Below are 18756 nucleotides of genomic sequence, written 5' to 3' on the forward strand. Positions count from 1 at the left end.
CTTTTTTCTTCTTTAACATATTCAAGGTGTGATAAATCATACTAACTTTTAAAATAGCTGGGAAGAGACTTTTCTGGTGGCCCAGGAGTAAAGATTACATGCTCCCAATGCAGAGAGTCTGAGTTTGACCCCTAGTCAGGGATGTGGAAACATGCTGCAACTAAAGATCCCATATGCCACAACTAAGACCTGGCATAGCCAAATAAAATAAATAAATGTACATGCTTAGTCATTCAATCGTGTCTGACTCTCTGCGACCCTATGGACTGCAGCCCACCAGGCTCCCCCGTCCAAGGGGATTCTCTAGGCAAGAACACTGGAGTAGGTTGCCATGTCCTCCTCAATAAATGTATGGGGTCATGTCAAAAAATAAAATAGTCAGGGAAATCTCATGAGACTTAAGTCTACATAAGACACAAGATGAGTTTTATTTAGGGGACTGCAAATTTAGTGCAAATTTATTAAATTATTGTTCCTATTGTTTATTAACTAAAACTCTGTGCCAGCTCTTCATTTCTCGAGATAGCTTTGATGCAACTCATAATGATTTAACATCAATTTATATCATTAGGCGATTCCTTGAACCAAGACATGAAAAGGGCCTTTTCTAGTATATCCTAAGGCATTGACGTAGCCAGGCTGAAAAAGCAGTTAATTACTTTGTAGTTGCACATGCTAGCAAGGGTTCCTGAACTGCCACTCAAAATAGGACTCAGGGGCAAAGCCACAAAGGTTAGTGAGCACACAATTCATTTAGGACATTGTTACTAGTCTCCTAAAATAGATAGGACTTTAATGCTTATTCGTCCCAAGACTATTTTCTCTATTAGTTCCCTATTAGGAAGAGTACCAAATACATTAAGTCAGATGAAAGATTCAACTAGAATCTGGAAATAATTGAGACAGTCATTCAAAAGGACTTTGGGGTTGCTAGAAGAATCTACAATAATAAGTCAATATTTAAATTTTGAATAAATTTTCTCAAAGGGAAAGAAGGAAGGCACTCAGTCTTACTAAGTGATAAAAAGCAATTTAAAATATTTAATCCAAGTGAAAGGGCATGTTAAAAGTAATTCTAAATCAAGTTATTTATTTATATAAATAGAATTTATATATATAGATACATATCATATATATAATTGATATATATAAGTGAATTCTTAATATATGTCTTTTATAATTAAATATGACACTGATATATATGCATATATACACGCATTGCAGAGATTATATGAAATATTTTCTTGTTTTTGATTACCAAAAGCAGTGGTAGGTATAAATAAGACAAGCATGATAGTTTAAAATAAGTTGGGCTTCATTTGGGGACATCAAATCAGAGATGACCTTAAGAAAGCAGTAAACAACTTAAGATTTTGTCATTTTAAAAAATATTGGCATTCTAAATACACACACAAAAAATGTGTTCAATCATATACATGTGGCCTAAACATGTCATTATGTCTTTTAAAGTAACCGTGTCGAGGCAATTCTTTACTTGACTAGTAGAATCTGGCATGTTACCTCATTTCAAAAACTAAAATATATGCAAAAGATGGCAATAAAAATTATAAGTGGAGGAAAAGTCAAATTCCAGATTTGTGCTATAACTGCAAGCCAGTTGTCACTGACTTGGGCAGGATGCGGAGATGCAAAAGAGGTGCCTGGACATTTTATCATGAGGAGTCAAGAGTTCCCCATGCTGTCCTAAGGCAGGAAAAAGTGCAGCAGAAATGTGAGTTGAACCCACACATCCTCTGCACTTAGGTGTGTTCTGGCAGACCAGAGATGTCTGACTTGCTTATTGTTATTGTTTGTTGCTCAGTCTCTCAGTCGTGTCCAATTCTTTTGTGATCCCATGAACTGCAGCATGCCAGGCTTCCCGGTCCTTATCTCTTGGAGTTTGCTCCAAATCATGTCCATTGAGTCAGTGATACTATCTAACCATCTTATCTTCTGTTGCCCCCTTCTCCTGCCCTCTATCTTCCCAGTATCAGAGTCTCTTCCAATGAGTCGACAATTCACATCAGGTAGCCAAAGTATTAGAGTGTCAGCATCAGTCCTTCCAATGAATATTCAGGACTGATTTCCTTTAGGATTGACTGGTTGGATCTCCTTGCTGTCCAAGGGACTCTCAAGAGTCTTCTCCAACACCACAGTTCAAAAGCATCAATTCTTTAGCACTCAGCTTTCTTTATGGTTCAGCTCTCATATCCATACATGACTACTGGAAAAACCATAGCTTTGACTAGATGGACATTTTTCAGCAAAGTAATGTCTCTGTTTTTTAATATGCTATCTAGGTTTGTCATGGCTTTTCTTTCAAGGAGCAAGGGTCTTTTAATTCTGTGACTGCAGTCACCATCTACAGTGATTTTGGAGCCCAAGAAAATAAAATCTGTCACTGTTTCCACTTTATGGCATATAGATGGGGATCTATTTGCCATGTGATTTGCTGATAACTCCCAAAAAATTAACTTTCCCACGGAGGCAATTTTTAGAGGCGACTAAATCTTCATCACACTGATTACAGAGCATCATGCCTCAGGCAGCACAGGTGGTCACAGTGAAGCACTGGAGCAACCAGAAATCAGAAAACAGGACACAACCACAAAGAACTGGACCAAGACAAAAGTGACGTTACCCTGATGACAATAAAGAACTCAGCCTCGGGCCGGTCCTCTGGATTTGTCAGCAAATGGTGTGGGTTTTCTACCCAGAGACCCTTCTGCAGAGGACAGTGTGCACATTTATGCAAAGTTTCCTCTGCTTACAGATAAAATCCAAACTCCAAAACTAGCCAGACAGGCTAAAGCTTTGCTACAAGCCCACACTCACAGGGATCGGGCATGGCAAATGAGATCATTCAAGTCTAAACTGCAGTGTGTGGCTGGCTTCTTGTTTCCTTCCACAGAACGTCAGTCATGTTAGCTGCAGATAAACACTGCTGGGGTCAGGCTCCCCCCAAGCCAGGCATGACTAACACTGGTGGGGCTAGTTTCACAACAGAAGCCTTTACCCACATCACCTATAGAGTTTATTGCAGAGGCTCTATCCCCAGAGACTCTGATTCAATACAGGTGGGGTAGCGGGGGTGGAGAAGAAGGGGCTGGTGTATTATTGTTATTATTTTCGGAAAGGTGATTCAGCCGTGCATTCTCAGATGAGGACCACTAATGGACCAGAGCAGAGACAGTAAAAGCCACCTCTCTCCCATCATGGACTGAACAGGTGTGGGCTGCCCACTAGGTATTCTTAGCGCCATTCACCTATTTGTTGCATCTGATCTTCCTGATAGCCCTTGAGGGTCAGTCACATTATTATTCTTTTCCAATTGGCTGCGACAGGTCTTAGTTGTGTGGCATGTGGGATCTTGTTCCCCAACCAGGGATGGAACCTGGAACCCCTGCCCTGGGAGCTTGGAATCTTAGCTGCTGGGCCCACCAGGGGAGTTCTGGGTCAAACTCATTATTAAGTCGATTTTAAACCTGAGGAAAAAGAAGCATCCAGAGCACAGGACCACACCCATGCAGCTAGCACTGGGGTTTGAACCCCGCAGTCTGTAGAACAGCCTGCATAGAGAAATTTGCTGACAAAAGGAATAGTCCCTCCAAAAGAAACTGATTTTACATTCCCCGTTTAACAAATGCAGGGGAAAAATTTTAAAAGCAGGCATCATTCTGTTCCCCTAGGAAGAAGCAGCAGTGGCTTGCCACAAGTTGTATAAAAATGCCTCATGGTATATCCTAAAGTCCAAATTATTCTGTCTGGGACCAAAAACTGCCTTAGCAGTTCAGTACTATAAACTCCAAAGTCCGTGCACACACAAAAAAACATCAAACTAGCTAAAGGAAATTTATATTCCCCTCTTTTATTTAACTCATCTCCCACCTTCCTGACTATAATGACTTAATTCTTCAGTCACACAAAATACAGTAATAGACCCTAACGGCAGCATTATGAATGCTAACTCACTGTTATCAATGTGGTTTGGGTGATATGACGGAGCATTTCTATACTGACACTGCCTCATTTTATTAACCACCCTGCTATCGTAAACACCCTGGCTGAGGGAATATTTGCATTTTAAGTGATTTTCTATCAGTACAAAAAATTTCATTCCTTAAAAAAAATTTATAGGCTGTAATCTCTGTATACAGAGTTGGCAGAAGAACTTGCCAAGAGCACAGTCACGGCTTTGTATGCAACTGAACCAACATAAATAAAATACATTTTTCAAAAATATTGCTCACGTGCAAAATCTGTACTTAAAATGCAATCCATCAATACAGCCTGTCACCAAACCACTGTTCAGAAACAGACGAGCGTAAGTCTGAGCTTTCAACAAATCATGAGCTCATAACCGTCCCACATGCCTGTTTTAATAGACTATGTGGGGGTATAAAAATAACATTATATACCTTTAACTACCAACTCTGCATAGTTGGATATGCCAACTCCCCCGTTGGTGCGAATCATGCAGCGGTATTTTCCAGCATCTCGTTTGGTTGTGTTCACGACGTTAAATGATGCTATGAATCGCCGGGAACTGGTCACCTTTATTTCCTTCAGAGGAGCATCCTGGACATCAATGCCCTGTGTTGTGGGGGTGGAGAGGACAAAAAGAAGTAATATCAGCTGTCTTCCGGAAACATACTCCTGAAGGCACAGAGTTCAGTGTTACTTACATCCAGATCCCGGTCCCTTGTTAATTACCCATGGGCAGTTGTTGCAGAAAAACAGCTGCCCAGAAACCAAAATTCTGCCTTGATCAACACTTTCAGGATTTGACAGATGCAAAATTAAGTGCGAAGAAATGTCTTTGGTTTTGCCCCTCTAAGATATTCATTATGTTATTCCAGTGCAATGGGAGGAGAGGAAGAAGCACATGGGAAAATCCTTTATTTTGCTCCCAAACTATCAACACTTAGTCTTTTTATAATACATAATCGTATTATACTTGGCTAGGAAAAAAATTAATTCACACACTACACTATGACTGACCTCATTTTATATATGAACTAATAAACAGCTTATCAAGAACTACATTAAAAACATAAGTAGGTATTAGCATAGCTCCTATGGAAAGGGTCTGAAGGACTAGATTCAGCTTTAGAATTTTCTTCCTGGAGCTACGAAAAGCAAGCGGAAGTTGGTGCTTAATATCACCTAACACTGAAATGCGAGGGGAGAAGTTCCTTTCCACATTCCACAGCCAGGATCACACAAAGCAGGTTCCATCTCTGGGGGAGAGTTGTCCTATTCCATGCCCAACACAGTAAATAAGTCCTTACTTATGCACACTTAGAAATTCATTCTATGCTTCCCATAGTTTAAAGCCTCAAGAACGACTACAGATTTCAGTCCTACATATTTTTAGTACAGTTATCAGGAAAGAGGCTCTCTTTACCATGCTATTTGCAAGTATTAAGGAGAAAACAACCGGCAAAGACCTTAAGGCAAATGCATTTTGTCTGATTATTCACCCAGCAACCATGCTGGGGGCCACCCCCGTGCGGTCACTATATTAAGACCCTAAGCTCACCGCGGTGGACAACAGAAAAGTGACCCCAGTGCTCACAGCGCTTCAGTTGCTGGGAAGTGCTGGCATGAAATGCACACGTGATCATCAGTGGCTGGCAGAAATCATAATGGAGTTGTCTTTAGGTATGGAGGCTGGTTTGAGGAACTGATCTTGGAGCTGAGATCTGAAGGGTAAGCAGGAGCTACCAGGCTAAGGGTAGGGCTGGAGAGAAGCAAGTGTCCCCGGCAGAAGAGAGATGTTAGAAAGAGTGTAAAGCTTTGGAGGAGGCCAAGGCAGCCAGAGGAACTGGGCAGGTGGACAAGCATCCGTGCACTCCAGGACACATAGGCTGCGTGAAAGTGTCTGTGTTTATAGGCGTGAACATGCCAGGCTACCAATAATAAAACTCCTCTGTAGCGCTCAGTGATTTACATAAGCAAAGCCTTTTAATAGCTTTCTCGGTGATATTTTGGCCGTGTGCCCTAATGGACATCAGTTTGGGAATTAGACCGACCGGGACTCCACACGTAACTTCAGAGTGATTTACCCTCCTGGGCACCACCCCCCTCCCCCCTCATCTGTAAGAGATCCTACAACTATCAGGGAGTTGTGGGAATTTAAGACACCGGCCTAATGACTGGTCCCCGCCCAGATTCTGGACCAGCTGAGGGATGAGCTCTAGAAAACAGGCGGACAGGCTGGCAAAACACTGCCTTTATTACCAGTGATCCTGGCCCCGCAGACTCTGCAGAATACGGCTGATGTGCAGTAAGCATGGGTTTGCTAGAACTGACACAGAATGGAATAAACTCACCCGCCCAGCCACGGGCCGCACTAGAAAGCCACACGGCCTCCCTGTGTCGGGAGCTGCTGGCAAACACCCAGGACGGAGGAAGGGCTGCTGGGGGGAGTGAGGTCCCAGAGGAGGGGCTGGACCCTGCGTGCTCCCAGCCTCCTGCCAGCAGTTCCACGTGGACAGAGAAAAGGACCAGGGTGCTGCACCAGTACAGTTCCTGCCACAGCAGAGGAAACATCAGGGCTGGGCAACTACAGTTCCTATCATCTTCAGAACTAGCAATCCAGGTGGCCTTGCTGGCAGCTTAAAAAGTCACAGATCTGAATATGATGCTAAATATACTCCTTACATATATCACGTGTCTTTTTTCGAAAATGAAGTCCCTTCAATCTGGTCTGACAAAGGGCACTGAAAAGTTAGATAAACAAAACAAAACAATGTCAATCTAGCATTATTCGTGAATTAACAGGAGAGAGTATTTCTCTTTGTATTCCACATATTCAGTCTCCCATCCTCTCCCCCAAATAAATTTAAAAAAAAAACCCTGAATTGTACCACTAGGAGTAACCTTAGACCGACCACTCTATAAAATTTTCTTTTTCAAATTGAAAATAAAGCCAACCTTTTTAAAAAAAAAAAAAAAAGAAAAAAAAATTGAGCCCTGAAGAAAGGCAGACTTCACATCTATAATTCTGTTTTGTTTATTAAAAACAAGGACAACATCCAAAGGGCTATCTATTAATATTTCTTTCTTTCCTTACTTGCCACATGAATCTTATAAAGATTACACTTCTATGGTCATCTTGTAATATTTTTCTAATGGAATAAGCCTGTCTCAAAAGAATGTTTATTGAAAAGAATTCTAAAGGATGCCCTTATGCATTCCTCACGAGTACCCAAGGCTGTAGGAAGGGCAGCCAAGGTTAAGGAGACCTCCGTGTTGGATGGATACACATGTCGGCAGGAGCGTTACTTCATACCTGTGGTCTTCATGCCACTAATTCATCCTTTAAACAGCTTGAAACTGACAGCTCTACCCAACTCCAATGAGTCATAGGAACCCTCAGGAATGGGTCTTTTTTTTTTTTTTAATCCCATGTATTTAATCACAGGGCTTCACAGGTCGTGCAATGATAAAGAATCCTCCTGCCAATTCAAGAGATGTGGAGACATGAGACTAGGGTTTCATCCCTGCCTCAGGAAGATTCCCGAGAGAAGGAAATGGCAACCCTCTCCAGTATTCTTACTTGGAGAATTCTGTTTATAGCTTCCCTCGCATTTTTTTTTTTTCACCCTGTCGCGGCTGAATTGCACCCCACCCCGCCCCCCACACACATTCATATGTTGAAACCCTAACCTCCAGCACCTTAGCTTTTGGAAGCAGGGCCTTTAAAGAGGTGATTAAGGTAAAGTGAAAGTGTTAGTCACTCATCGGTGTCCAACTCTTTGTGACCCCATGGACTGTAGCCAGCCAGGCTCCTCTGTCCATGGAATTCTCCAAGCAAGAATATTGGAGTGGGTTGCCATTCCCTTCTCCAGGGGATCTTCCTGACCCAGGGATCGAACCCGGGTCTCTTGCCCTGCAGGCAGACTCTTTACCATCTGAGCCACCAGTGAAACCCCATTCCTGAGTGTGGGCTCTGCCATTCCAGCCTCATTACCTGCCATTCCAGGAGCATTTGTGTTCCAGCAGAGTGGAATCAACTACCATCTCCCACAGTTCAGCTGTCTTGGCTGTTGACTTTTACAAAGCTCTGCGCACTCACTGCCTCCATTTGTCTTCCTTCGCTGCCCAAGAAAGTGCTGCATGTCCCCCATCCTGGCCTCAAGTCATGCCTTCTAGATAGCAGAACTTCAGTCCCTTTTCTGGTGAGGCTCTTTTTCCTGGTTTCCTGTGTCAGGCAACATTTTGTAATAACCTTATAAGGGAAAGAAATCTAAAAAATCTAATTCCCAGGTCACTCAGTGGTAAAGAATCTGCATGCAGTGCAGGAGACACAGGAGATGTGGGTTTGATCCCTGGGTTGGGAAGATCCCCTGGAGGAGGAAATGGCAACCCACTCCAGTATTCTTGCCTGGAGAATCCCTATGGACAGAGGAGCCTGGTGGGCTACAGTCCACAGGGTGGCAAAGAGTCAGATGCAGCTGAGCACACACACCCAATCCAACATAAGGGAAAAGAATCTAAAGAAGAATGGAGATACATAGATACATACATATATATGCATGTATATCAGGATCACTTTGCTGAACACCTGAATCCAACACAACACTGTAAACTAACTGTACTTCAATGACAACAAAGAGAAGCAACCGATGGTTGGGTTCATGAAGAGGAAGGAGAGAGAGTCCTCAGAGCACTGGGGCTGTGGCAAGGAGACAGTGCACCCGTCACTCTGATAGTGTCAGATCCCATGTCCCGGGTCCTTAGGAAAGGAGGAGGACAGGGTTCACAGCCCTCGGCAAGCACCAGACAGCAGAACCTGTGACACCTCCACGGATCAGAGGAAGGAACATGAGATAAATGCCGGGAGAGTGGGGTCAGCTAGAAACGTGTGCACAAGCAGAGACTGTGGCTGCCTGTCAGCGTGGATGTGGGAGGGTGTTTCTGAAGCCTTGGCTCAAGGTTATTTTCTTGACTCCTCCAACATGCCTGTCAATGCTTTTGATGGCGTCACAGATACATCTGTCAAATGTACAGGTGACCAATAACTGGCACATGAATGGATACACTGGGACAAAAGCAAAGACTGCCTACCTCCCTGCTACTCGACTGCAGGTCCCACAAAGGCAGGGATCTTTCTCCAGGTTGTTTGCTGCTGCATCTGTCGCACAAAAAACATGCCTGGTGCATCCCAGGGGGTTTTAGTGGTAATACTGAAAGGGGTTTAGGCATTGAATGGGCAACTGAACAAATTGATTTTTTAAGATGCTTTTGGTCCCCAGATACCCTTCCTCAGGTCAGAATTCAACAGGAAAGACAGGGAACCAGGGCTGGCCTATTTTCTCTGATGCAGGGCAGTGAGAAAAGGCCATGAGGGCCCTTCCTCTCTGCCTCTCCCTGACAGGGAGGGCCAGACAGGACAATGTGCTCAGAACCTCGGGTACCCTGAGCATCTAAGAAACCACGGGGAGACTTCATTACTCCAGCAAAACAAAATGATGAAAATGTCCACTGGGAAGAGATAGAACCTTTGTCAGGCAGTTTTCTCTCAGTTTTCACAGAGTTAGAAAGAGGTGACCCTGCCAGGGACTGGAGAGCTGGTTCTTAATAGCATCACAGCAGGACAAGGAAGCACCAACAAGGATGGGGCCGTGATGTTCTTTAGAATATGAGTTCCTCAGCGTCCTTCTGACAAAACCCCCAACTCCAGACAGAGCAGGGCACCAGGTGTCCAGGTGTTAAAGCAACCTCTGACCCATCTTTTGTCAATGTAATGAGACAAGCATAATGGCCATGTCTGCGAGGAAATGATCGTAGTGGGTTAAACACAGCTTTTTAATAAAAGCAAGAGTATCTTCAAACACGCATGCATTTCAATTTGAGCAAGCCAGAGAAAAAGTCCTGATAGTTATTTAAATTAGACTTCCAACCTTCTTTCTGCAGAGGGCTAACTCTAGGACTTCTAAATGAGCAGTAATTTGCCAGCAAAAAAAGATGCATATTAAGTCTTTCAGAAAGAGTTTTGCAATAACCAGAGCAATGATTGAAAGAAATTGAGGTCTGGGCAGTTAGCCACCTTTAGAGCAAATTAATCCTATTTAGGAACTGGTCTGAGTGCAGGAGCTAAGCATATATAGGGGAGCCAGAGGCGGCTCCTCAGTCATACAGGTGGAGATTAAACCACACGTTCATTTCTTTAATAGGGAAAATAATCCACATATTCCCCTATCAAATACGTCCATCTGTAAGATACTGATTGAAATCCTTACCACTGGGGTCACTAATAGTATCTGCAGGGCCAGAAATAATTCTGTTTAAGACATTTCCTGTAATCTAAATCTTAATTGACTATCTCAACAAATCTACTTTCTGGACCTCACATATTTTTACATTTTAATAAATAATAATAATCAAAAGCGCTGACCTTTGATTTCTAGACCATAACGAAGCCAGCACAAATATTTATCAACGTGGAATGCTACAACTCGAGGTCTTACTCCTATTATCATATACTATGAATACATATTGACAAATGTTCTTTAACTGGTTAACGGGGATACAGATAGCCAAAGTGAAAGTCACTCAGTCATGTCTGACTCTGTGACCCCATGGACTGTACAGTCTAGGGAATTCTCCAGGCCAGAGTACTGGAGTGGGTAGCTTTTCCCTTCTCCAGGAGGTCTTCCCAATCCAGGGATTAAACCCAGGTCTCCTGCACTGCAGGTAGATTCTTTACCAGCTGAGCCACAAGGGAAGCCCAAGAATACTGGAGTGGGCAGCCTATTCCCTTTTCCAGAAGATCTTCCCAACCCAGGAATCAAACCAGAGTCTCCTGCATTACAGGCAGATTCTTTACCAACTGAGCTATGAGGGAAGCCCACAGACAGCAAAAATAGCATATTATTCAAACATATAATAGTCTTCCACGCATATTCAAGTAAAAAAGTTTGATTATGAAAATTTAGAACTTCATTCTGATATTTAGACACAGTTCAATATATATTTGCAATATGTGAATAATATTGTTTAATAATATATAATAATGTAGTAAATAGATATACCAAAAAAAAAAATACCAATGAAGTTAGAAGTTCTTTTGTCTTAAAATCTGTCAATGAGGCTAATCTAGCCACACCGAACTAAGCAATCTGACAGTGCCCGACAGTTCCTGTTGGGTTAAAGGTTTGGGTTTGCAAGGCTAAAACATGACTTTGTTACTTCTAAACTGTAATTAACAGCACTTGACCATGAGGAAGATGGCAGAACCTACCTAGTTATCCATGATCTAAAAGGCAAGGTTAGTTAGTCATAAACAAGGCTGACAAAGGACATTAGTTTTTCCCTAATCAATATGCCTTAAAACATACAAAGACTCTAGTCCCCTTCCAGGCTCCTCTGTCCACAGAATTCTCCAGGCAAGAAAACTAGATTGGGTTCCCATTCCCTTCTCCAGGGGAACTTCTTCACCAGGGATCAAACCCAGGTTTCCTGCATTGCAAGCAGATTCTTTACCATCTGAGTCACCAGGGGAGCCCTAAAACATACAAGTCTTCCTGAAAAAAAAAAAGTTGAAAAGATAAAGAAGGCACAAGATAAGGATTAAAAGCCCCATAGTTCTGAATCTGAATTTGAATTGTCACTCTGTCTTGATCTCAAGACAGACATGTTTTAATCTTAAATGTATATGTCTGTGTGTGTGTGTGTGTGTGTGTGCACGTGCGCGCACGTGTGTGTGTGTGTGTGTATATATATATATATATATATATATATATATATATATATATCAGCTCCATCCAATGGGAAGATCCACAAACAATAATGAGTAGTAATAAGCACCTCTGTCCTCAGATTGCAATTTCTTCTTCTCTTTTTTTTTCAGATTGTAATTTCTAATTACCAGTTCCCCTGAAAAAGAACCAGGGCTCCCTGGAAAAATGGCTAATTCTAGATTATCAACATGGAAAACACAAGCCTGGAACACACAGTCACACCCAAAAGCAAGAAAGCCATGAGATGGCCCAGCTCAGGGGACTCCCATTCTGAGTAAGCCTCACTGTTTAGGGATGGAAGATCTGAGCAGCGATAAGGATAATAAGTGCAATGGATCGAAACTCATCAAAAGTGTTTAAATCCACAAGTTCATGATGACAGATGATGACGTCAATGACAATAACAGCAGTAACTTCTTTGGTAACTTTCAGGTGATGTTAGTGAACTACCTCACTATTTTAACAATTTGCTAAAAAAGACAAAAATATCAAGTATTTATACCACCTTTTCCATGTATGATTTATATGCCAGGACACCCAAATAGTTAATATCAGAAGAGCTTTTCTTTTTAGAAGTATTCTAGTGACTAAACAAAGAAGGACTGAGAACGAGACTGTTTTGCAACCCTGAATGGATCAATGACCCTAGGAATGAGTGTCACAAAGGAGATACAACTGGCAAGACACACAACAGTCAGAATAACACACTAAATGTTGTTACTTGAAGTCGACAGGCAAAACTCAAAACATGAGAGGCTGCGCAGGACAAACCCAGCCTCAACACCACCAACCACCACCACCACAAACAGAGGGAAATGAACAGAAATACTGAAGATAAAAAGGACTTAAGACACTCATCATGGGAGTCGGATGGATTGTGAGATTGGGACCGATATATGTATATGTTTATCCTACTATGTATAAAAGAGATAACTAATGAGAACCTACCACATGTATATAAAAGAAAACGCTCATCACCCAACTTCAAAGTGTGAACTTTACCACAATCACAAATCAAATAAAACTGCTAAAATAAATAGTTACTAGACAGCCAAGAAATACGAACACTAATTGTTTTCACAGGGCATACATGGTGATTATTCTATTTTTTAAGAGCTCTTATCTTTTAGAGCAGCAGTTTGAGGCTAAGTCCATCCTGCAACTTGTTTGTAAGGCTTGCAAGCTCAGAAGGTGTTTACATTTTTTAAAATGGCTGAAAAAAAATCAAAAGAATAGTATTTTGTGACAATGAAAATGACGTGACAGACTTTTCACATGTCCATGTATAAACCTGTCCTGAAACTAGCCACATTCATCCATTTCTGTGCTGGTCAAGGATGCTTTCATGCTATGATGGCAGAGAAGACCCTCTGGGCTGCAAACTTTACTACCTAGCCCTTCACAGAGAAAGTTTGCCAACTCCTGTTTTGGAGAAACGTTTACAATTTACATAACATGATGACTGGGATCATCAGAGGGGAAGCAGTTGGGCACACAGGGGAAGAAAGTGGTCTCACATGCTGTTGGTTTTGAAGTTGATGTTGGGTACATCGAGTTTGTTACATCATTCTCTCTACCTCTGTGTTTATTTATGATTTCTATAATGAAAATAAAAATAGGAGCTTGAGATTAACATATACACGTCAATACTTTGGCCACCTGATGCAAACAGTCGACTCATTGGAAAAGACCCTGAGGTTGGGAAAGATTGAGGGCCGGAGGAGAAAGGGGTGACAGAGGATGAGATGGTTGGATGGCATCACTTACTCAATGGACATGAGTTTGAGCAAACTCCGGGAGATAGTGAAGGACAGGGAAACCTGGCGTGCTACAGTCCATGGGGTTTCAAAGAGTCAGACACAACTTAGCGACTGAACAACAAATACATAAACTAAATAACCAACAAGGACTTACTGTGTAGCACAGGCAACTATACTCAGTATTTTTTAAAAAATAAAGTAAAATTAAAAAAAAAAAGAAAATAGTTCTAAGAAGCGATCAGAAGAAAATCTCTTCTTTTTTGCATTTTTAAACAACTATTTAAACCATCACAATTGCCCCAGGAAAAATAGATGGTTATGTTGCTAGCTTACAAATACTGCAAAGCTATAGGAATCAAAGAAACATTTTGTCCAGCTGTCATTGGCGTCCAGCAAAAGCAGCAAGTCAGTCTGCTACAAAGATCCCACCACAGAAGTAAAGAAAATGCAATTTGCCAAAGGGGAAGCCACATACCCGGGGTAGCAGTCCTCCTTGTAGCAGCATTCACATAACTAATCATCATACACCCAGCACATGCAAAGTGTAGGACACATACTTCCTAAATGAAAGCAATCACTGGCTTCCATCTCAAGAATAAACAGAAACTCCATTAATCTGTCACTTGTCCCTTGTCTTTAGTGGACATCACTTCTTATAACAGAGACACACATAATTTTCTTGCACCTGGAAAATAGCCAATTCCCTTTGCTTTGAATGAAGGGAATGAAGGGTGGCATTTTACACATAGGAGAAATGCAGAAGAGAAAGAATAATGATATGATTTATGATTTCAAAGTTCATCCCCTATAGGAGCTACCTGACTGCCACTGTGTGTCAGTCACAGAAGTCTCTGACCTTGTCCCAAACTGGGTCCCTCTAGGACTAAAAGCACCATGATTTTTTCTCTATTCCTTTTCTCTGGTCCTAAAGACAATTTTGAAACTAAAAGCCATCCAAAATTGTCAAATTTTCCCCCCACTCTCTTTTTTAGGTACAAGAAAATCAAACCAGTCAATCCTAAAAGAAATTCCAAATATTCATTGGAAGGACTGATATTGGCCATCCGATGCAAAGAGCCAACTCGTTGGAAAAGACTCTGATGCTGGGAAAGATTAAGGGCAGGAGGAGAAGGGGGCCACAGAGGAAGAGATGGTGGAATGGCATTATCGGCTCAATGGACATGAGTTTGAGCAAACTCTGGGAGATAGTGAAGTACAGGGAAGCCTGGTGTGCTGTAGTCCATGGGGTCTCAATGAGTTAGACACAATGGAGTGACTGAATAACACCACCACCAATTCCAGATAACTAGTCTGAAAATCTTCGAGGGCTTTCAAAATTACCTAAAGCAGGCATGTTTAAGTCCTAGCTAAAATATCCTCCATTTTTTCCTCCCCTTCCAAAAAGAAGAGTAAGAAGAGAGGGAAAAAACAGAGATGCTAACAGTGTCCAAATTCTCCCGGGTCCCCACTCTAGGGCCCAGATCACCGAAAGCAGACAGACAGAGTGGCAAGATGTTTAAGATCTCGGGAATTTCGGAAGGGCTTTCTGCATCTCCCCTTCTCATGACACAGCTGTGGATCCTTGGAAGCAAGAGACACATATGAGTCCTTTGATGAATACAAGAAAAGAAAGACAGAATAAATGCTTTAACAGGACATGTGGTTCCTGGGCTCAAAGTCAGCATTTCTCAAGATTAGCAGTTGACGCCTCTCTCTTCCGTCCTCCTACATGAACCATCCTGACCTGCGGTTTTCACAGTGCATCCTCACATCCTGGCCCAGTGGTCGTCAGATCCCATCAGAGGACGAGGCCCTTGGACAAGGCTCCAGCGACTCCTGGCCCATCCCCCTCAAAGTACCAGCCACTTACACTTTCTTTGACTGAGGCAGGTGATATCACAAAGTACAATTTTTAATCAATTTCTCCCAGAATCTCCGTAGACATATCCCACTGTTTCACCCAGGTGAAAGAAACCTTTACCTTTAAATGGAGGTAATCCAAAATCATATCAGTTAAAAGATATAATGTAAACTTTCAAGGTTGTCGGTGGTTTCAGGCTGAATATTCAATATTATATCATGTAGATGGATACTGAACTGACTAAAACAATAATGGATGTGATTTCAACCACTCAAAACTTTACAGGAAAAAAAAAACTTTAAGGAGCCAATGGTTCCTATAGCAACTGAAGACAGTCCCTTTTGTGCCTTCCTGGTATTTTCTATGACAGTAAGTGGTATTAAATTTATGCTTTAATATACAGGGTCTAAAACACCCAAGTTAGGCTTGACAAGGGAACCATAATTTGACTCCCTTTCAAATCATTTTACGGTTTTTATACATAATAACAAAATCATTCTGATATACAGCTGTGATTTTTTTCCCTCACAGTCTATAAAGGAAACTAAAAGCCATCAAGAAATGTTGACCAAATACACACATTCCAAAACATAAAAGCCAAGGCAACATTCCACACACATGAATACAGTTTTCATCTTGTGTGTGTGCTAAGTTGCTTCAGTTGTGCCTACTCTTTGCGACCCCATAGACTATTGCCCACCAGGCTCCTCTGTCCATGGGATTTCTCAGGCAAGAATACTGGAGTGGGTTGCCATGCCCTCCTCTGGGGAATCTTCCTGACCCAAGGATCAAACCAACATCTCTTTATGTCTCCCTGCAGTGGCAGGCAGATTCTTTACCACTATTACCACCTGCAAAGCCCATATTTTCATCTTAAATGTTGATAAAAGCTATGTATCACTTAAATTGCCAACTGATGATTATGAATCCATGAAGAAAGATCTGGATCATTTTTCTCTGCAAGAGGCAGTACAGTTAAGAACATAGATTTTTGGACTTAGATGGCCTGGCTCAAATCCCAGTTCTTGTTACTAGCAACAAGTCAATGCAAAAATCTCTGAAACTTTCTGAGACCCAGTTACATCTTTATTCTATAAATGGGCACATGAAAGAATTCTCATAGGGATCAGTTAAGAGAAAAAAAAAATTGCTGAACATAGGCTGGAGTTGTGGTCCACTGCAGTCCATGGGGTCACAAAGAATCGAGCATGACTGAGCAACTGAACAACAACAAGATGATGATTCCAAAGTTAATGCTGATATTTTCATAGTAAACCTGAGAATATTTGGTTAACAGGCTAACATCTGAAATACAAGGTCAGTCAATCAGTGGAGAAAAATGTCCAAGTGACAGAATTTACTCATGTATAAATAAACAAATACATTTATACATATAATTGACTTTCACTAACAAAACAGAACTATCTACAATACATATAATAATTGGACAGATTAGTGTGTTAAAGTTCCCTATCTCTTCTGAGCTTGTTTTTTCATTAATAAAATGCAGAATTCAATTTGAACACTGTTCCAAACTTAGGCTTTACATAATATTGTAATGCTAAAAAGTGAGCCATTTAAAATGGATGGAGAGAAAAGGATGATTTTTCAGGTTTCCTTCACCAACTACCGTTCACCCAATACACAGTCCTGGGCTTGATCAAAGCTTCCATCCACCTACCTTTGAAAAGGCATCTCAAGGATTTCCTGGTGACTCAGTGGTAAAATATCTGCCTGCCAGTGAAGGAAACACAGGTTCGATCCCTGGTCCAGGAAGATCCCACATACCACACAACTAAGGCTGTACACCAGAACTACTAAGTCTGCTCTAGAGCCCATTTTCCACAAGATAAGCCACTGCAATGAGAACCCTGTGCATAGCAACTAAAGAGTAGCCTCCATGCTCTAAAGCCTGAGCAGAAACAAAGACCCAGCACAGCCAAAAATGAATCGATTACTTTTTTAAAAATTAAAAGAAAAAAAGAAAAGGCCTTTCCACAACCTCCTTGTCTTCTGGCATTTGTCTGGAAGCTGGATCACCTTCATTTCCCACCCATACCTGAGTCTGATGTGGTAGCTGGGTTGTGCAGATCGAAATGTTTGCATCCTCCTCCACATTCATATGATGAGGCCTACTCCCCACTGTGACCGTGATGGGGATGGGGCTTTTGGAAGCTAACTATGTTGAGATGTACTTCCTTGGTGACTCAGATGGTTAAGAATCTGTCTGCAATGTGGGAGACCTGGGTGTGATCCCTGGGTGGGGAAGATTCTTCTGGAGAAGGGAATGGCACCCCACTCCAGCAGTCTTGCCTGGAGAATCCACGGGCAGAGGAGTCTGGTAGGCTACGGTCCATAGAGTCACAAAGAGTCAGACACGACTGAGCAACTAACACTCAATGTTGAGATGAGGCTGAGATGAGGTTGTGCGTGTGGAGACCAAAGGATGGGATGAGGCCCCTTACAAAGGGAGGAAGAGCCCAGAGGAGGCACGTAACTATGCAGCAAGAAGTTGTTGGTCTGCAGACCCAGGAGCTGGTCCTCTCCAAGAACATGCACGCTGGTCCTGGCTCTTAAGACTGCCAGCCCCCAGAACTGTGAGAGATAAATGTCTGTTGGTTAAGCCTCCCAGTCTACAGTATTTTTGTTACAGTGCTTTGGTGATTTACTGAAAAGCTGAAAGAGGTATTATAAATACTAATTCCCAAGATAAGCCTATAGAGACAAATAAAATTTTAAATATTTCAGAAAGAACAACAGTAATTCTAATATAATTACATGTGGCTCAAAGGGTCAATGACTGTATGAACATACATAACCCCAAAACTGACACCAGCAGCAAATAATATTTAAGTATAAAAAAGAACATCTAAAATTCTATTTTCTCAGTATCTTAAATATAAACATACTCCAGGATATTTCAAAATGTGGGCTCCACAAGTGACCAGAAAGTTGATAACAACAAGAAATGCATGCTCCTGTTTTGGTTACTTGAATGGCTTTCCAAATCTGTTTCATTTGAGTGTCTCCCACGGTTATAGCCCAGGTTCATGCAAAGATCACCATATCTGATAGTACACAGCAAGGATACTCAGCAGATTCCATGCACATCAGTTTTTTTTTTTTAACCACATAAAAATACTTTGATAGATGCTGTCTTCCTCCTGCACACTGTCTGGAAGGTGTTTTAAGTACATTGCAGCTATAATAATGGAGGCTCATGAGCTGTGTTTCATTTTGTCATTCTGTATTCTAGAAAGACCAGCTCCATGCTGGCAATAACCTGCCTGGCCCACGGATGAGATGGAGAAGACGGAAGCAGATGGGGTACATCTGTTAACCATAAACACTTCTTCATTAGTGTCATCCTCAGATTTATGAGTGT

At 41.8% G+C, this 18756-nt stretch overlaps 1 protein-coding gene across 9 annotated transcripts in view; it reads right to left on the reverse strand.

The window, feature by feature from the left end:
* Positions 1 to 18756, reverse strand: part of PTPRM (protein tyrosine phosphatase receptor type M) — a 635772-nt gene that overhangs the window by 346840 nt on the left and 270176 nt on the right. For all 9 annotated transcript variants that reach the window (XM_020878055.2, XM_020878053.2, XM_020878052.2 and 6 more), the window contains exon 6: positions 4419 to 4593. In XM_020878055.2, the coding sequence (XP_020733714.2) occupies positions 4419 to 4593 (175 nt within the window). The remainder of the gene's footprint in view (positions 1 to 4418; positions 4594 to 18756) is intronic.

Source organism: Odocoileus virginianus, chromosome 22 (genome assembly GCF_023699985.2).
Source record: "Odocoileus virginianus isolate 20LAN1187 ecotype Illinois chromosome 22, Ovbor_1.2, whole genome shotgun sequence".
NCBI lineage: Eukaryota > Metazoa > Chordata > Mammalia > Artiodactyla > Cervidae > Odocoileus > Odocoileus virginianus.